This window comes from Cydia pomonella, unplaced genomic scaffold, assembly GCF_033807575.1.
Source record: "Cydia pomonella isolate Wapato2018A unplaced genomic scaffold, ilCydPomo1 PGA_scaffold_186, whole genome shotgun sequence".
Lineage (NCBI taxonomy): Eukaryota > Metazoa > Arthropoda > Insecta > Lepidoptera > Tortricidae > Cydia > Cydia pomonella.
The window spans coordinates 549,687-568,130 of NW_026907827.1; the positions used below are offsets into that span (position 1 = coordinate 549,687).

Genomic DNA, 18,444 nt, shown 5'->3' on the forward strand with positions numbered 1-18,444 from the left:
CAGTTAGACCTAAATTAAGTACGAGTATTACCTATTTAGTACTTATGTTTCCAAATTACTTAATTGGTAAGTATCTGTAGAATTTCCCTCCTTTGATGTTAGATGGTACAATCCTTTCTTTTGTACAAAGAACTGCGTAGGAAGAACAATGATGAAAACCAAAATTTCAGATAAACTGTAGAAATTGTTTTAATCATAAAGATAAGAGCTAATAAGAGAAGGTAAACTTTACCTAGCTAAATTTTAGCAATAATTACTAAGGTTCAAAGGCAGTCTCGAATATCTATAGTCTGATGTTTAGTATTACAACTCTTAGATTACCCTTGCCTCCGAAGTTTGTTCGGGATTATTAACTCTAATTACCTTCGCTTAAGGTTTAATGTGCCAATGATTGGACAGCTGCCGAAAATATTTAGACGTAGGTTCCTTAGATTCTTCGACATCGGTAGGTATCTTGCTTGCAAACTGCAAATATTTGAGGCGTCCCTTTAATCACAATATTGCTGGACTGATAACATAAATTCCTTGCGTGAGCCTTTTGCCGGCCTTCTACTTTAAACCAATTACCTTCGGCCATGTCAGCAGGCCGTCTTGGGTGCGGTCAGATCCACTCAACATTTTCATGCATGGCCAAAGTGATGTCCAGAAAATTTTACATTCTCGCGAATATTCCCAGATAAGGAAATATTTGACATATTAATAAGATTGTAGGAATAATTTGTTTTAGCTAGATATGTTTATGCTATTGAGTCATAATTACTGTTCATGCATTTATATTATTATTTTAGATAACGGGTATGATATGCAAGCTCTTTTTAGTTAATGTTTAATAAGCAAAATTATATTTTAGATTTTCTCATGAGGCATTTCGAGTTCATAATTATTAGAAACAAAATGCAGTTAATAACATACAGGAATGCAGTTATAATTGTTTCAAAAATCTAAATAATATGGCCGGCACAATTTGAAGCCTACATACCTTTCTTCAATATCGTCATCGTAAAAACATAGTTTCAGCTTGTTAGGGAAGAATTATTTACTTATGCAATGAAATAAAAAATGTCTCGACATTTCCTGTAAAGGAAAAAATCCCGGCTCGATTACTGGGATTGTTTCCACTCGGGAAATATTCTCGGAACAATCCCATCACTATAACAGCCATAATATCGTCTCAACGTAATGGACTACTTAACCAATTTAGCGACAAACAAACAATAGGCATTCAGCGAGCAATACTCAGCAGAGGGCAAAAAAGCTTTTAACTCTAGTTCGCGAACATGCAGAGTTCTTGAAGGTCCAATTGACCCAAATGGACACACAAATAGTTGAAAGGGACGGGGTCATTACTCGCTCTGCTCCGGCTAAAGTGTCAAGACTGTACGGGACGAGCATTTGTCTACATCCTGAGGGCACCACTGATTTTAGGAAGGATATATTAGGACAGAATGAGGGTTTTTCAAGAAATCAACGGGGAAATAAATTATTTTAGCGGCCGTTTGTGGCGTGATGAAGTTTCGATGGCGGATGTGAGGCGTAATTGATGGTGAAGGGGTTTTTCGGTTTACACCCTTTTGCGGGATTGTGGCTTTGTAACTATCGCCGTGGACGTGACGTGAGACAGCCTTAGCTACTCGTAGCTTTTCGACTCTTATGTATGGATACTTATACATTACTACCTTTCTTAAATTTCACTATGCGAAAGTTATTGAAAACACAAACATTTAAAATATTTAGGTACGTACGTATAAATTTGCTGTAATGCAAAAAAATGTGTAAAATCACGAGCTATCTAAATCCAAATTCGAGTGCCTTTCCAATTGTACGTCAGGGAAAAATGTTTTTTTCAATGATAATGTACCAAATATGTGTATATTTATGATAAACCAAGCAAAAAATTTGTATGTACCTAGTAGGTACTAATAATGCTTATTGGTTAAGGGGTCCCCGCGGTTTACATCGATTTTTGACTAGTTTTGAATCGTTACTCCTACATTTGCACTATAGATGGAATTATAAGACAAACGCTCTTTAATCTTTTATCTCCATCCTGGTCTGCCGGATTTTGAAAAAAATGTACACTTCATTTTTTATATTTTTTTAAAACATTGTCTAAAAAAACACTTTTTTCGTTACTCGATTGCTGTTAAGGATTTTACATGTACGAAACCTACACATTTGGGTTCGTCTTCGACGTCTCTAAAAACTGGTTAGAGATTTTAATTTTAAACTAATTTACACACAAGTTATGGCCAGTAAACCAGTTTTTTGGCCTAAAATTGTACAACTTTGATGCCAAATATCTCGAAGACAGTGAATTTTGAAGAAAATATGTGACAAAATTACAGCTTACAGCCGTTGCTGTTAAAATGATAAGCTACAAAAACATTAGAAAACTAAGGGATTCAGATCGAAGGTTATTGGCGTTGGACCCCCTTAAGTTAGTCCAATTTCATAGCTATATATATACTTATATAGATTCACCGACTACGTATGGTCACGGTTTTTAATAGCAGAGTGCCATTTAGGGTTTAACCTCATTTGGTACGAAGGTACACTGTGACATGACCAATTGTCAACTTTAATTAGTGCGAATGTGACTCATCCATACCTAGTACAACTTGGGTAACCCATACAATATATTCAAATATGGTATTACTTATAGTGCAGGCAAAGCACTAAAATTGGCTAACATATTCCGTTGCCCCGCTTTATAATATCCTCCTCGGCCCAATCTGGGGGAACTTACAATTCTTTTAAAACGGTTTCGGCGGTCGGTTTTCGCAATATTGTGCCCCATTAACTTTTTCACGCCCAGTGCGTATGGAAATTGGACGTAAAACGAAATATACTACGATTCGGGATAGTTACTGTAAGATTTGTTGATGTCGTCTCGCGGATTTGCTGTTTACTTGATCTTTCATGACAGGTTATTTTGGTTGAGGCCTCATTTTGTTAAATCGTGTGTGATTTTTAACATCTATATCCTTCGTAATTATTCTGCCTTTGCCCTGCCTTAGAGAAAGAATTCAACAGTTCCATGTTAAAATAAACATCATCGACATCATGTTTATCCTTGTTCTTTAGAATTAAGACATAGACTTTTCTAGCCTCCCAAATTCAGCCAAAAAGTGGGTAAAGATTTAAAACCACCAAGAATTCAGTCATGAAATTTATACATACCTAGGCCTTAAACGGTAACCACTCTACTTCACCCGTTCGGCCCGTTTTACTATATGTAGAAAGAAGTATCAAGAATAGATGAAACTGTCGTATTTTTTGATGCCCAAAACTTCGACTTGATCCAGTGGTGCCCGTTGGTCTCGTTGAACTGTCAAATGTTTGTGGGTGACACAGAATCAGTGTTGCTACGTAAAAATGAAAAAAATGTGCGAAGTTCGTTCCAAAACTACCTAAACATTGCAAGTGTCTCTTTCAAAACCTAGCTCCTTCATGCCACTCCACCCCTACAGAACCTTAAGCATTTCCTCAAGTTTTTCATTCATGTTATACAATGTATGCAGATCACCAATCAAATCCCGTTTATTTTAAAGCTAATAGGAAAATCAGGATATCCCGATAACAGATATGAAAGAAAACGGAACTAGGGCCGGCTAATACACTTGTGAAGGCTTCTCCGCCTTATCGGTAAGCCACTTATGTTATCTCTGCGAGGCGCGGCTGCTGGGAAATGAAGGGTATGTACAGTGTAGCTATTGGAACCAGTGATGCCAAAGGCAAGGGGTGGCAATCGAACTTTACAAATGGAATCTCGCCATCCCGGAATCGCCTGAGTTCATTCGGATAGGCGGTACAAACCATACAGTTCTACCTTAGAGTTGGCCAGAGGGTGCCGTAAGCCCTTAAGCATATCCCTTTGAGCGGCAGAACTGGCAGAAGGCCGGCAGCGGGCCGTATACATCAATCAAATTTGAAATTTCAATAATTAACTCAAAGCTGCCATTTCAACAACTCAATAAAGATGTTTTGTCTGGACTGGTCAAGGAACTTTGCTGTGGTTAAATATGATAATATTTGAAGGTTAAATACTACTCTGATATATGGTGAGTAGCAAAAAGGTCATTTTATCAAGACATTTACACTGTATTTGACGTTTCATGCAGTAATTTTCAAGAGCGACTTTACTGCCGACTGCATTACTAACGTAAATGATAAAATCAAACGGCAGCAATGTCGCGTTGCATTACTGTAGCAATGCTGGTGTATTTCTATTCTGAATCCGAACGGTACCTTGAGTAGCATTTCTGCACTGGCTATATCATCAAATTATAGTAGCAGTGCTACGAATGCACAAAATTCGGATGAAGCAGACTCAATCCTACAAAATATGAGTTGCAGTCGGAGTTGGAACCCAAATTGAATTACATGATAAGCGGAGAGGTTATCACTTTCGTTATCCCGGCGTGCAGGTACGCTAGATTAGCCTGACCTACTTGTGTTAGAGATCTGGAAGAGACGGAATAATAATGGTAGTAAGTATGAAAAGAAACTAGGAGGGTTTAATTAAATCATTAAGTTATAACGATATTGAACCCTGAGGCATGCTGAGGCTACTTTCGCAACGACTCTTAGCTCATCATAGCTCAGCGTAGTCAATGTCTTAGCTATTGTAATTTAATACGCTAAAACTCCTCATGAAATGAGTGACAGTTGACAATAAAATGAGTAGCGTTCTAATCGAGACAGCAATGTGGCAACAACGGAAACACTATTTATCAAGGGAGCACACTTAAATTAATTCAAGGGTATCAACTCAAGTGCGCAATTCTACGTATGCCTGTCAGATGCTTGAATTTAACCAGACTTTACCACATACATATTATTACTAGCTAGCTTAACGCCCTTAGGCTAGGACGACCTGAAAGGCTAAAGGAGACTTCAAATTTGGAACTTTCGTTATGTGTCTCTATCCATCTTGCATATTTGAGCGATAAAGATGCAAAGATACAAACGAACGTTTCGAGGTTATAGCCCTGGATTGTCCTTGGCAATTAGTGCAAAAGTGTATTATCCAAAATGGCGCCGCTTCCAGTCGCTGTTGGGAATCAATTGAATTTCCACCGGAGATAGCGGGCCCCGTGAAATTGTGCCAGTCTGCGCTCTAATAACGACGGCATCACATTAATGTACTGTGTAGTATTCATATTTCGTCTATATTTACCTATTTACTAAGTTTAATGTAGCCGACATTAGGAAGATTGCGGGTCACTTTTGGATGAGATTAGCTGAGGACCGGGACAAGTAGCGTACTACCTAGATGACCGATGCTCAGCAGTGGTGGGCGATAAAGCCCATATTTTAACAGACAGTAGGGGAGCGCGGGGCTAGTTGTAACAAGGGTAAGTTGTAACACTCAATGTTGACCTGGATTTTCAAATATTTTGATTAAAATTTTGTACTGAATATCCTCGATGCATAACATAAACACCGCCAGTGCCCAGTGGGCCGAAATAAGAGGATATACACAGGTGCTCTTGTTTGGGCAAGTATCGTAAAAAACATTTTTTTTTACTATTAAAATTAAATTATTTGTTCATTGCTTATTAACTTGCTTTCATTTGCTTTTTCGTCATTCTTCGAAAGTTTGTAGTTTTTGAGATATTTCAATAAGTAGACATAATGAGCATATGGGGCAAGTTGTAACATAAAGCAGGGGCAAGTTGAAACATGTATTTTTTTTCTGCTGTCTAATGATCGTGCATGCTTTTGTATATATACTATTATTACAATTCGTAATCGTCTCAACAACGACAACCACAGTACTTACAAATTATTTGCGGTATTTATGCATTATTTTAGTCTTCTTTACCCTAATATTTCCCAGAAAAATATGAAAAGTTATTGTATTGTATATTTTAGCAAGAGACACTGACACTACAAGAGAAAAACTAAGAGAGGATGAAAACCCCCAGAATGTGTTTCAGCCGGTGACAAATGATATTTTGGAAAAAAGGGTTAGCATTCGAAAAGCAGCCAAAAATTTCGAATCGTGCCATGTTTCATGCCTTTCATGTGGAGGGCCTTACAGTAAATACAAGGAAAAATGCATAAATTGCAAGCTATGGGCGGGCATGAAATGTGCCAAGGGAGAAAAATATTCGTTTGTGTCCCTAGACTGCAACTCAGATGAAGACTTATTAACTCAAAGAAGACTAAGAGATAACTCAGAAGTGCCGCGTTCAGTTTCAAGTAAAACATTGCGATATTTTTTTAATGATAAATATCATGATGATTAATATTTATAGAATGAACCATGATGAATAATACAAGACTCTGAACCACTAAAAACGTACTCTTTCTTATAAATTTTGCCAGTATTTTCATTGTTACAACTTGCCCCGAGCCTGTGAGCCTGAGCCCCAAATATGGGGTAAGTTGTAACAACTCCCATTTTTTCAAAAAGCGTCTGGTGTAAAAGATGGGTAGAGATTTTAAACTATTTTTTAATTGGAATTAGTGCTGAGATAATAATATATACTTTATAAACCCTCTTACTCACAATCACAAAAGCAATACATATTTTAGGCACTACAGACCTTTTTCTAAAAATTGTTACGTCTAGCCCCGCGTTCCCCTACCCCTTATGGTAAGCGAGTACCGTAGCCTATTGACGTTTGTAAATGTAAACCCAAAGGTGCATACGCGAAATTTCAACATATTTTGTTGTTCAGATATTTGGCGCACGCTTGAATTTGACCAGATTTACCCCCTACCACCTAATCTACTAGTTTGTACTACAGCGGGCCTACCGCGAACATCGAATTTTAAATTATGCTGTCTACCACTACTGCTCTTGCATATTTGAGCGGTAGAGAGCCAAACATATCCGACTAAGCTAAGTTATAGCTCTGGAATGTTCCTGGCAATTAGTTCAGTGCAGCAGTATTGGAGCGCGACATTACTGCCGACTTCACTGCTGCTGCAAATGTCAAAATCAGTGATGCTGGCTGTATATTTGACATTTGCGGCAGAAATCCAGTCACAGTAAAGTCACGTTGCAATAAAGCTGTTGTAGTTTGAATCCAAAGGGTACGGTCAGCTAATGTACTAGGTAGCCTAGGTACCTGTTAAGAACTAGACGCAATCAACTGCGTGAGTGAGTGCCTGTGTCAACGACGACAGTGACAAAGTGTCCATAAAACTCGATTCCCATCCATTTGTAGGTACCTACATTTTTAAAGTCTTATTAAGTTTATCACTAACCGTCAGGAGGTTGGTAAAGTTAGTGTTGGTTAAGACTCAAGTCCTTTGAGTGTGTGCTTTAAGATTCGACTCAGTTTTTCAGACTCTAGTCATTAAGTCGAAACTTGAGTCCTTGTCGAGACCTAGTCTTTTGTAAAGACGTGAGCCCTTTAAAGAGTAGATACTCCCAAATTATGTACAAAAGTTTTCTAACGTGCATTGTCTCCACATTAAATTCATGGGTTATGTACAAATCATAAAAAAAATACAGTTTTCCTTTGTGATACTCGTAGATAAAATCTATATACATTTTGACGAAATCTGTCTTCAAAGACTCGAGCCCTCTAACTTGCAAAAACATATTAAACGATTCGTGACACGGAAGCTTTTTTACCGCAGAGTCGCGTAATAATTGCTGGAGTTCTTCAAGTTTAGATTTTGACTCGAGTTCCAGAAATTCAAAATTTGTATCAATCCTTTGCGCCTGTATTTTTCAAATTTCTACTTACAAAGCTGGCTTGCCAGAGTATACATGGAAGCGATACGACGCTCGCAGTTGCTCTCGCTGCGAGAAGAAAATTGTCAAAAATGATCACGAGGAAGAAACCTCGTTAGTAAGTTTTATAATAAAGTTTGCTATTGATTTTTACTGCGTGGTCGACATTTCACTGTGGTCCGTGCCATCCACGCCATCGGCTTAACAAAGTTAAGAGACAAAACTTTTTAGTCAGATTATTATTCTTAACTTTGTGGTTGTATTTTAATTTAAGATTTTGCATTTTAAATATTAACATGGTTAACTGACTAGTACATTTAATGTAAAAAGTTAGGTTAGGTTAAATTTGCACTAGGGTTATTTTGCTCATTTTATAACTATATGAAAGAGTCTTAGCTTCTGCAGCAAGAATGGATACAGGTTTTTTACTCTGTTGAGTGGTCGGTTAAAAGTCAAATCTACACCTAGATAGTTAGTGTTTATGTCTCACAGATCATATCCCTAACAAATTCCTCACTTGTTATTACAATCAGAATACGGGTCTAGGTCTATACAGGTACAAGTTGTATAAAAACAAAGTTTACGTAAAAGACCCACTCGTGTTATTTCAATGTTCGCCGTCTCGTAAGCCGGCAGGGCCCGTACCTGTTCTATCTCATTTCGGCGGCACTTGAACTTTGCATACAATAGCCCGTCTTATGCGGGTAGTTCCTAATTAACCCGCGCAGATAAGGGTTAAGCTGTTTATTTACAGCTTTGTGGGACATTTTAGTTTTAAGATTTTGGAGTTGTTTTATGTCGAGAGTGACATAATTAATAATCAAACGAACTTACCTGTGAAGTTTGATTACAATTATGCGAGTATCCAAATCCAAGACAACAAATATAATTTACTAGCAGCAGTACACGTTATCGTGCAGTCCAAGTCACACATTTTAGAGATTATAGTATTTAAAAAACAAGTTCGCGCTGTCCCTCTCACTCGCTACGCTGCGTTCCTGCTTCGACATCGCTCCTCCAGTACTCATTATTTCAGAGTTATTTTTGTGTTATTAACAGAGACTATTTTATTTTCATTTTTGGGGATGGGGGGCGGGTCTTTGTTGTCTTGGATTTGGATACTCGCATAATTGTAATCAAACTTCACAGGTAAGTTCGTTTGATTATTAATTATACTTCGTATCCAAATCCAAGACAACAAAAAAATCCTGAATGCGAAAATAAAATAAAATATCGATATCAAATCAGTATGTTACGAACATACTGATATTATTGATTTTGACTAAAGAGAACAACGTACCACCTAGAAGTTATTAATTTATATCCAATTTAAATAATTATTTATGTATCCACATAGTATAAATGTAAAATTTATGTATAGCATAATAAAATTAAGGAGTGAAATTGCTCTTGGTATTTCATTTCGTTAATATTAAAAAAGTATAAAACTTTCTTTGATTTCACTGTAGTATATTGATAAAGTTGTATATATCTTAATATTCACAAGGTACAACTATTTTTATGTCATTTACAAGCCAGGACGCCATTAAGTGTAAATGTGTTTTCAAGCTTTAGTTGGCTCTAAATAAGTTTTAGATGGGCATTTTCTGTCTGTAACCATATAAACAAACCATTTTGTATAATTTAGAATTTACCAACCATTCTCTGGATGTAATTACAACGGAGACAAACAAGCATACGGCCTGCCTCATGGTAAACAATCACCGTAGCCTATGAATGCCCGCTACTGCAGAGGTATATTACATGCGCGTTACTGACCCTAAAATATAATCTAATTTTATGTTACGACACTTTAAAGTTAATTTTGAATACAGCAATCAATACTTTCCTCGGTAAATAGCCTTTGAGTGAGGTAGATAAAGGAGAATTTTCTTCATTGTAAAGCTACCATAAATATCAAGGCTATATGTAAGTACTTTAAAACTTAGTCTGGACAATTACTAGTAGAGTATCCTGTAGGTATTAAGTATTTGAAACTTATCACTTTGAAAATATAGATGGACTAATTTTAGTTATTACCACAGATCAAGAAATAGTAATATGATATTATTTATAACTAAATAGCTAATCTCATCTGCTTATGCGTATCTGAACGATGATGGCTACTACGCTAACAAGTGGCAGGAACTTAGGTAGATTATGTGTTGAGTTATGATATATTTGTGAACAAAATATCTGGCATGACTTGTAACTTGTACTTCATTTTAAGGAGTAACATTTTTTAACGTTACCTACAATAAAACTGTACAGTGTGCATTGCGACGAAAAATGAAAACTATTTAAGCTTTCTTTTACAGCAAGACAATATGACAACCCGAGCATTTACATTTCAGACAATAATAATGTTATTGTTAAAGGATTTCAACCCTTTATTGCGATTATTAATCTAGCTACTTAGCGCAAGCGACTGCAACACGTGGCAGCATAACTCTAGTTGCATGGTTGCACAATTTACAGCACTTATTTCGCGTCGCGGGATAGTGCATCAACGGCGGTTCACCTCTTGTTTGATGCGGCGATGTTCCCCTGAAGTTTGGAGCTGAGAATCCGTAAGTAGGTAAATTGTACCGGATTTATTACATTAGGCTCGTTGATATGGTATAGGTATTCTTGAAAGCATATCAAAGCTGACGTTTGAAGTTATTAGGAGTATATAACAGCGTGATATGAGTACGAATCATAAATTTGGGTTAAAGGGTTTACAGATATATTTTTTCCTATATGTTGTTTATATACAGCATTTCTTTGTCTGTAAGGGCAATGACATTGCGTACATTTTGTTTAAGGTATTTTAGGCCGCATTAACACCTATTAAATTACCTCAGCGTAACAAGAACCTCCTTTATATTTCATTATTTTTACAAGTCCTGTAAACTTTAGCTCAACCTTAAATATTTTTGCTCTTTAGTCCCTTATATTTACATGCGTAAAGCTACTTCCAATACTATTAAAGTCTTCAATCATTACATTGGCATCAACACTGTTATAGTAGAGCAACGTTATATATCTTTGACGATATCATTTTGAGATAAGTATAATGACCGACTGTAGACCGAAGAGCGAAGTGACCGAAGAGCGTAGCGACCGAAGTGCGAAGCGACCGAAGAGCGAAGCGACCAAAAGGAGCAAAGCAACCGAAGAACCAAATGACCGAAGCATTATAACCTCGACACTTAAAATGAAGCACATATAGCCTCGACGCTGCGGAAATGGAGGCCTCGATACGATTATTGTGGAATTGTATAGTACATATAACTTAAAGTGCGGCATATATCTTCGTCATTGCGACAGCTGCGACAGCGGACCCCTTGACACAATTATTGTGGAGTAATGATAGCATCCTCACTATGACGTGGGGCAAACTTAGCCTCAACACTACGACAGCAGAGCCCTCGACACAATGATTGTGGAGTAATGATAGCCTCCTCACTATTAAAGTGGGGTACATATAGCCTCGACGCTGTGAAAGCGGAGCCCTCGACACAATATTGTGGAGTAATGATAGCCTCTTCACTATTAAAGTGGGGCAAATATGGCTTCAACGCTGTGAAAGCGGAGCCCTCGACACAATGACTGTGGAGTAATGATAGCCTCTTCACTATTAAAGTGGGGCAAATATAGCTTCGACGCTGTGAAAGCGGAGCACTCGACACAATGGTTGTGGAGTAATGATAGCCTCATCACTATTAAAGTGGGGCAAATATAGCTTCAACGCTGTTAAAGCGGAGCCCTCGACACAGTGATTGTGGAGTAATGATAGCCTCATCACTATTAAAGTGGGGCAAATATAGCTTCGACGCTGTTAAAGCGGAGCCCTCGACACAATGGTTGTGGAGTAATGATAGCCTCATCACTATTAAAGTGGGGCAAATATAGCTTCAACGCTGTTAAAGCGGAGCCCTCGACACAATGATTGTGGAGAAATGATAGCCTCTTCACTATTAAAGTGGGGCAAATATAGCTTCGACGCTGTTAAAGCGGAGCCCTCGACACAATGGTTGTGGAGTAATGATAGCCTCATCACTATTAAAGTGGGGCAAATATAGCTTCGACGCTGTTAAAGCGGAGCCCTCGACACAATGATTGTGGAGTAATGATAGCCTCATCACTATTAAAGTGGGGCAAATATAGCTTCAACGCTGTTAAAGCGGAGCCCTCGACACAATGATTGTGGAGTAATGATAGCCTCATCACTATTAAAGTGGGGCAAATATAGCTTCGACGCTGTGAAAGCGGAGCCCTCGACACAATGGTTGTGGAGTAATGATAGCCTCTTCACTATTAAAGTGGGGCAAATATAACCTCGACGCTGTGAAAGCGGAGCCCTCGACACAATAATTGTGGAGTAATGATAGCCTCTTCACTATTAAAGTGGGGCAAATATAGTACCATGTCGACATCTCATTTATAAGAAAATATTTATTTAATATGTGTTTTAATTTTGAACTATTAATTAATGTGCATTATAAAATTACATTAAAACTTTAATCAACACAGTTAATACCGATTTTCTGTTTGATGAATATCTTGTTGCACAGTAAACCTAAGCTTCTAAGTACTCACGGAAAGGAGAATTATTATTAGACGGAGTCCACAATATTACACAAATCAAGTATATCTTTCCATAATATATTTCATTTTAAAATTATATTATATTATGTTAATCAAAGCTGTCTAATAATAACAAAGCGGGTAACTAACTGATGATCAAATTTAGGTGGCGACCACATCGATTGGACCCAAGACTCGACGATACCGCGATGTCCGATTAAAGCCTACTACCTAATCCGTCATGATCATGATGCATACGATAGATTCACTATGGCCCTCATATGGGGCATGGGGCGCACGGTATCGGAGCACGCATAGCACGTCCCGTTTGTATACGTCGATTAATGGCATTAAACACTTTAAACTGTCAGTCAGACTAAATAGTCTTCCAATGTCTTATAGATTGTGTATTGATTGACATTACTCCTGTATATTTATACCTATAGGTATCCTCATAAGACGCTCATTTAACTTGTTGGTACTGTGTATGTACATTTGCATAAAGACGCGTTTTGTTATCATTCATAGGCACTTATTACCAATCGGCAAGGATTACCATTGTTATCTGTTTTATTGTATGGTAGGGTAGATCGGACATGGTAAAAGCCGCTTTCGTGAAACGATTACCTAGTATATATTAACTTTATTCAGATGTGGTTTGTATATTTAAATCTGTACGCGAAAGCATCTCGTAAAAAAATAATTGTGAGTGAACATTGCATTTTATGCAATCATAAAATGAAATCTAAATAATATTATATTAGTAAATAATACTATAATAGTACGTATTACAATTATTTAAAGTTCAAATTGTAATCTATTTGTAGCCCCATACTTATTTTTTCCGTAATTTATTTATTCAAAAAAGAAGGTAGTTGTAGTAAGTGATTTCGTATGAACGTAAAAATTACTTACTTGATTTCTTAGGTAATAAGTTTATTACGCTAAACGAATATACCTACAATTTCAAATTGAAAGTTTAACTGCCATGTAAGTATGGCAAACGAGACTAGACTTGCCGAGCTGAATAAACATCAATTTTTCGTTCGAGGGTACGGCGGTCGGCAGTTCAAATAATGTTTTGATTCTATACTTCTTATTCAGCGCACAATAAACATTAATCGAAACACAATTAGGTACACATATTTAGAGGAACACTATTTTGGCGAAAATACGTGTGACTCGGACTAACACAAAAACATGTAATGAGTACTGGAGGAGCGATGTCGAAGCAGGAACGCAGCGTAGCGAGTGAGAGGGACAGCGCGAACTTGTTTTTTAAATACTATAATCTCTAAAATGTGTGACTTGGACTGCACGATAACGTGTACTGCTGCTAGTAAATTATATTTGTTGTCTTGGATTTGGATACGAAGTATAATTTGTTTATCTACCTCACTTTAGCTACGAGTACCTCTACATCTACGAGGCTAGGTTATCTTAGTTTAGTAACTTCTTTACAGGGTTTTACCAAATCGGTGTGAAGTTATTTAAACAAGTGCGAGTCGGACTCGCCCACCGAGGGTTCCATACTTTTTAGTATTTGTTGTTATAGCGGCAACAGAAATACATCATCTGTGAAGATTTCAACTGTCTAAATGTCACGGTTCATGAGATACATCCTGGTAACAGACGGACAGACAGACAGACAGACGGACGGACAGAGGAGTCTTAGTTTTACCCTTTGGGTACGGAACCATAAAAACGAGGAAATTTCTGTTACTAATAAAATAACAAAAGTAACTACAGCGGCGGCATCATGGTTCCATTTTTATCACTTGTCACTATGCCCGTCACTTTCGCACTTACATACTTGTTAGAACGGCACAGGTATGGTGACAAATGATAAAGAGCCGACCATCTTAGCCCTACTGGTTACCTAATTCCGTCTATAGTATTTTTCACATAGCGTTGGTACGGTGATAGTAGCATCCACAAACAATTTACCAGGAACTAAAAATGCCTAAATTGTATTGAGATGACAGCTGTCATTATACCCAGGCTATGTGAAAAATACTATAGGGAGCTTGCATGAACTGTAGGAGGCAGCACAGGAGCCGTCAGATTTTTGGCGCGAGGCGTAAATTTGATGTTTATTGTTCCGATGTAGTCCACAAGATGGCAGAACCTACAATGCACAAGAAAACACGTGACGTGTAAATGTACATGTTTATTGTTCCGATTCAGGCCACAAGATGGCAGACCCTCCAACGCGCACGGTCCCTATAGATTGTGTTTGACAAGTGGTATACCAATTAAGGTAATTTTACCCTAACATAACTTTAAGAAAACAATATATCGTATATCGTATGGTCCGTCCATACGATATGGAATATCAATAATGTGAATTTGGCATAATAAAGTCAATGAGTATTGAGAGAAGGTAGGTAAATTTTTTTATTATATCACAACCTACAGGTTAACCGAATTTACTGTATACAATACATTAGGTCGACGGCGCCGAGTTCGCTAAGGTCTTTTTGCACTTCGTCTCTCCAGCGGTATCTACATAGAGCGTCACTACGGTCTTCGGCCATTTGGAACCCCAAAGTACGGCTTTGGACAGAGAAGCATGGCGGTCTTTGGTGTCGGAAGCCACAGATCCACTTCGGGTCACTGCGCCACAGTAGTACGAGTAAGTATTTGGTACATATTTTACATAGGTTTTTATACTTTCTATTAGGTGATACATTTACAATAAGTACGAGTATCTTTTGAAAAACTCCACGTTAAATAGTGGTGATCCTACCACATCACGGCGAGAAATCTTAAATCCTAAAGTTCCCCAATAGTCGAAAAAACAGTTTCACCTCCCCCTTTTTGAGGGGGCTTATCCAAAATTGTAGAAAGTCCGAGAGATCTAAGTTCACACATTTGACAGTTGTTTATTGAAGTTTGTAGTTGATGAGGCTAAGAGTTAAGACGTATCGTTTGTCAAATCTAGCGATAAACGAATTAGTCCAATCGATTTAGCTGCCGATTTTCTTTTGAATATTTTTTTTTGATTTATGAATATTTTTGTTTTTTATGTTCTGTGATATTTTGTATTGCTTCGTTTGTATTATTAATTAACGTATTTTTCACATCGTAATTTATTTTATTGTTATTTTGTTTTTTAAATGTATCGTTTATTATTATATAATCGATGTTTATCAACTTACGGAAATGTCATATTAATCGAAATGACAGACTCGACCACAACACTGTTTAAAAAAAGAATAGACATATCTAATAGGTAACTATTTGCCTGAAAAATTATTACCGTAAAACATTCAATAGCTAAGATCTAAAAAAATAAACGTAATTATGTTACGTTTCAGAATAGCGAAATATTATTTTTAAGTACTTGGCAAACCCTAATATTATCACGGGATTTTATTTATAATTTCCATGGGTCATGCGCGTTTCCGTTCTACGGGCATTATAATGTGTGAACTTAGATCTCTAGGACAATATATTTGCAAGCGCAGACTCCAACCAAAGATATACAAAAAATATATATGAAAATACGTCTAAATTTTATCTATGTTCAGCTCTACTTATATCGTCAACCTGCATACCATATTATTAGTGTTGGCAGGAGCTCGATTCCTTTGAGCGACTTTTAAAAAAAGGAACTCGTTTTTACAAGACTGCGCTTAAAAAACTCCCGACTCTTCCGAGTTTTTTTAAACCCTGGGTCAAGTTGTTTGTTGAGTCTTTTTTAAGCTCAATACCTACAAAAAGACTCGAGGCTCCGAAAGACTCCTGTATCCATTACGTAGGTTTTATCTAAAATAACAGTAAAGAAATTAGGAGCTATATTGCAAGATTTGTGTCCTCATAAATTTATGTAAAGAGAATGAGTTAAATAATTTTGTAAGAGAGAGTTCCCTGAAATGGTGATACTTTTCACAATAGAGTCGGGGTCTCTACGAGTAACAAGATGAATAGGTATATGTAAAGTGTAAACTCAATTTTCGACTTATGTGAGTTGATTCTAGCAGGGGACTCGAAGGACTCGAGTCTAAACCAACACTATACCCCTACACTCCACTAACCTACATAATAATTTATAGCCCTTAGTTACATCCTCGTCACCTTTAGAAAGTTTAGCTACGAACCACAGGAAATTGGTAACCGAGACTTAAAAAACGATTAATTACCTCTTTAATTGGCGTTTATAAATACACTACCTAATCAAAAGAGTTCATAGTAATATATTAGAGGCGCCTCGGGTATTATTATTTGAATAAAACTACAAATAAATCACTCCTCCGGCCACCTCCCACTGTTAGAGTTATTTTGACTTTAATTCATTTTTTTGTCACATACGTACAAGAATTTAATATGCTTACGTGATTAATATCATGTAATATAAATACCAATTTCGAGCTCTACAAATTGATGTCAAATTAAATCTAATTGTATGCGTTTGAATGGAAAAAATGTAAACACGGATAGTGTCACGTGGAACGACGCACCTCGGATTCCTCGGAATGGAACGATTATGCTACAAAATGTCAAAAAAGCAAAAGTACGAAGGACTATAGGGGCGGCGACCGCGGCTCGAAGGGAAAGGGGGAAGGGAAGCGTGGCCGTCAGTTTCTCGCCGACCGCCGCGACGCGAGCACGCCCCGATGCGACTCGTGCCCTGATGCGATGGCCTCGTCCACGAGCGGCAACATCGTGATCGAGTGGTTGCGATCGCTCCACTTGGGCCAGTACGCGGAAAGTTTTATAGACAATGGTTATGATGACTTAGAAATATGCAAGCAGGTCGGAGAACCCGACCTGGACGCCATCGGCGTCCTAAATCCGACCCATCGTGCACGCTTGCTGCACTCCGTCAGAACTTTGAGAGAGGAAGGTGCAGCGGCTGTTTACTTCACGTTGGAGGAGGCGGCTGCCGCTCGGGATTCCTGCAGATGTGAGGAGGAGAACAGGAAGGAGCAGGCCACAGCTGTAGTAGAGCCGGCGAAGTATGCGGACGAGTACGAGGAAGGAAAGGCTGAGCTGGTGAAAATTCCTCGGATTCAGCTGAAGCGTTTGCTGCGAGAGCGGCTGGCGCAGGATGGGATCCGCCTGAGCCTGCAGCCGTACTCAACCACGGTCAGTGTCTGTAGATGCGGCAGTGCTTCTCGCGTTCTGTGAAAGTGGAATTATTTAAAAAATGATTTAAGATCACACGTGTGTAGTCCTAGTGAGTGTTTTTATATCGAACGAGGCCGTGTAGAGGCACTGCCAGCGTGCTATTTCTTTTGTATAAGTCTGTGTGTGGTACGGGCCGTCTTCGCCGCCGCGGGCGGATCGCTTCTCGGGACGTGTTGCCATAAAGTTTGTTGCGTGCGTGATTTCCCTGGAGATGGAGGAGTTTGCGCGCCTTCCTGTCGTGAGAAGATTGTAATCGCGTGCCTCCCGGCTCTAAATTGGGTTTTACGATAAATCGCACAACCTGTTTTAGCTCCTTGAGGCGTTAATTAGCAGAACGACTTGTTCTCGCAAAATGAAGATCTCGGTTCGGAATAAACTGAGATGCAAATTAGTAGTCGTTTACGTTCCACTGAAGACTTAATTGGAAAGTTAATCAATCTTTAAGTCGCGTCGTGTCCAAAATATACCTACATGATAGGTACAGGTATTTTCCGTACTTAGCATTTTATTAAGATTTTGTGTTAGGTTCTAACAAGACTTATTATTCGGTTTCAAGCAGGATTCTTATAAAATCTGTGTAATATCAAACAATTGTATTTTTTTGCTTAGGCGGATAAAATTCGCGTAACTTTGACAATAAAGTTGCGAATGTTTCAAAGCTGTTCTGACATATCATTGAAGAAGTTCGTATTTATCAACATGTACCAATGTAGTAAAAATAAATACTTTCAACGTGTCTGGATAAGCGTTCTTCATAAATAGGTACTCCAAATTTGAAATCGATAGCTTAAATAGTTCTCGAGATATTTAGCAATATTAGAGATGGACCGTCGCACCATAAGGGTTCCTTCTGTATCTTTTTGGTACGGAACACAAATAAAATGAAACCATTACGAAGAAAAATTGTGCCAAAGCAAAAGAGTAGGCAAGTAAAACTCAGGAGCTACAGGTATGGGATATCACAAACACGGAACTTCTCTCATTCAACATTTTATGCGAAGTCGAACGGGGACTTTTTATTTTATCAACATTCATTTTTCGCT

General features: G+C 37.9%; 1 protein-coding gene across 1 annotated transcript; it reads left to right on the forward strand.

Annotated features, from left to right (window-relative positions):
- The first annotated feature begins 16,555 nt into the window (after positions 1–16,555).
- On the forward strand, positions 16,556–18,089 carry LOC133533633 (sterile alpha motif domain-containing protein 5-like). Its single transcript, XM_061872650.1, has one exon. The coding sequence runs from the start codon at positions 16,910–16,912 to the stop codon at positions 17,399–17,401; it is 492 nt and encodes a 163-aa protein (XP_061728634.1). The 5' UTR covers positions 16,556–16,909; the 3' UTR covers positions 17,402–18,089.
- Positions 18,090–18,444: the final 355 nt, after the last annotated feature.

Bases quoted from the DNA above. Each gene is read 5' to 3' on its own strand.
- LOC133533633 (XM_061872650.1), top strand. From the start codon at position 16,910: ATGGCCTCGTCCACGAGCGGCAACATCGTGATCGAGTGGTTGCGATCG.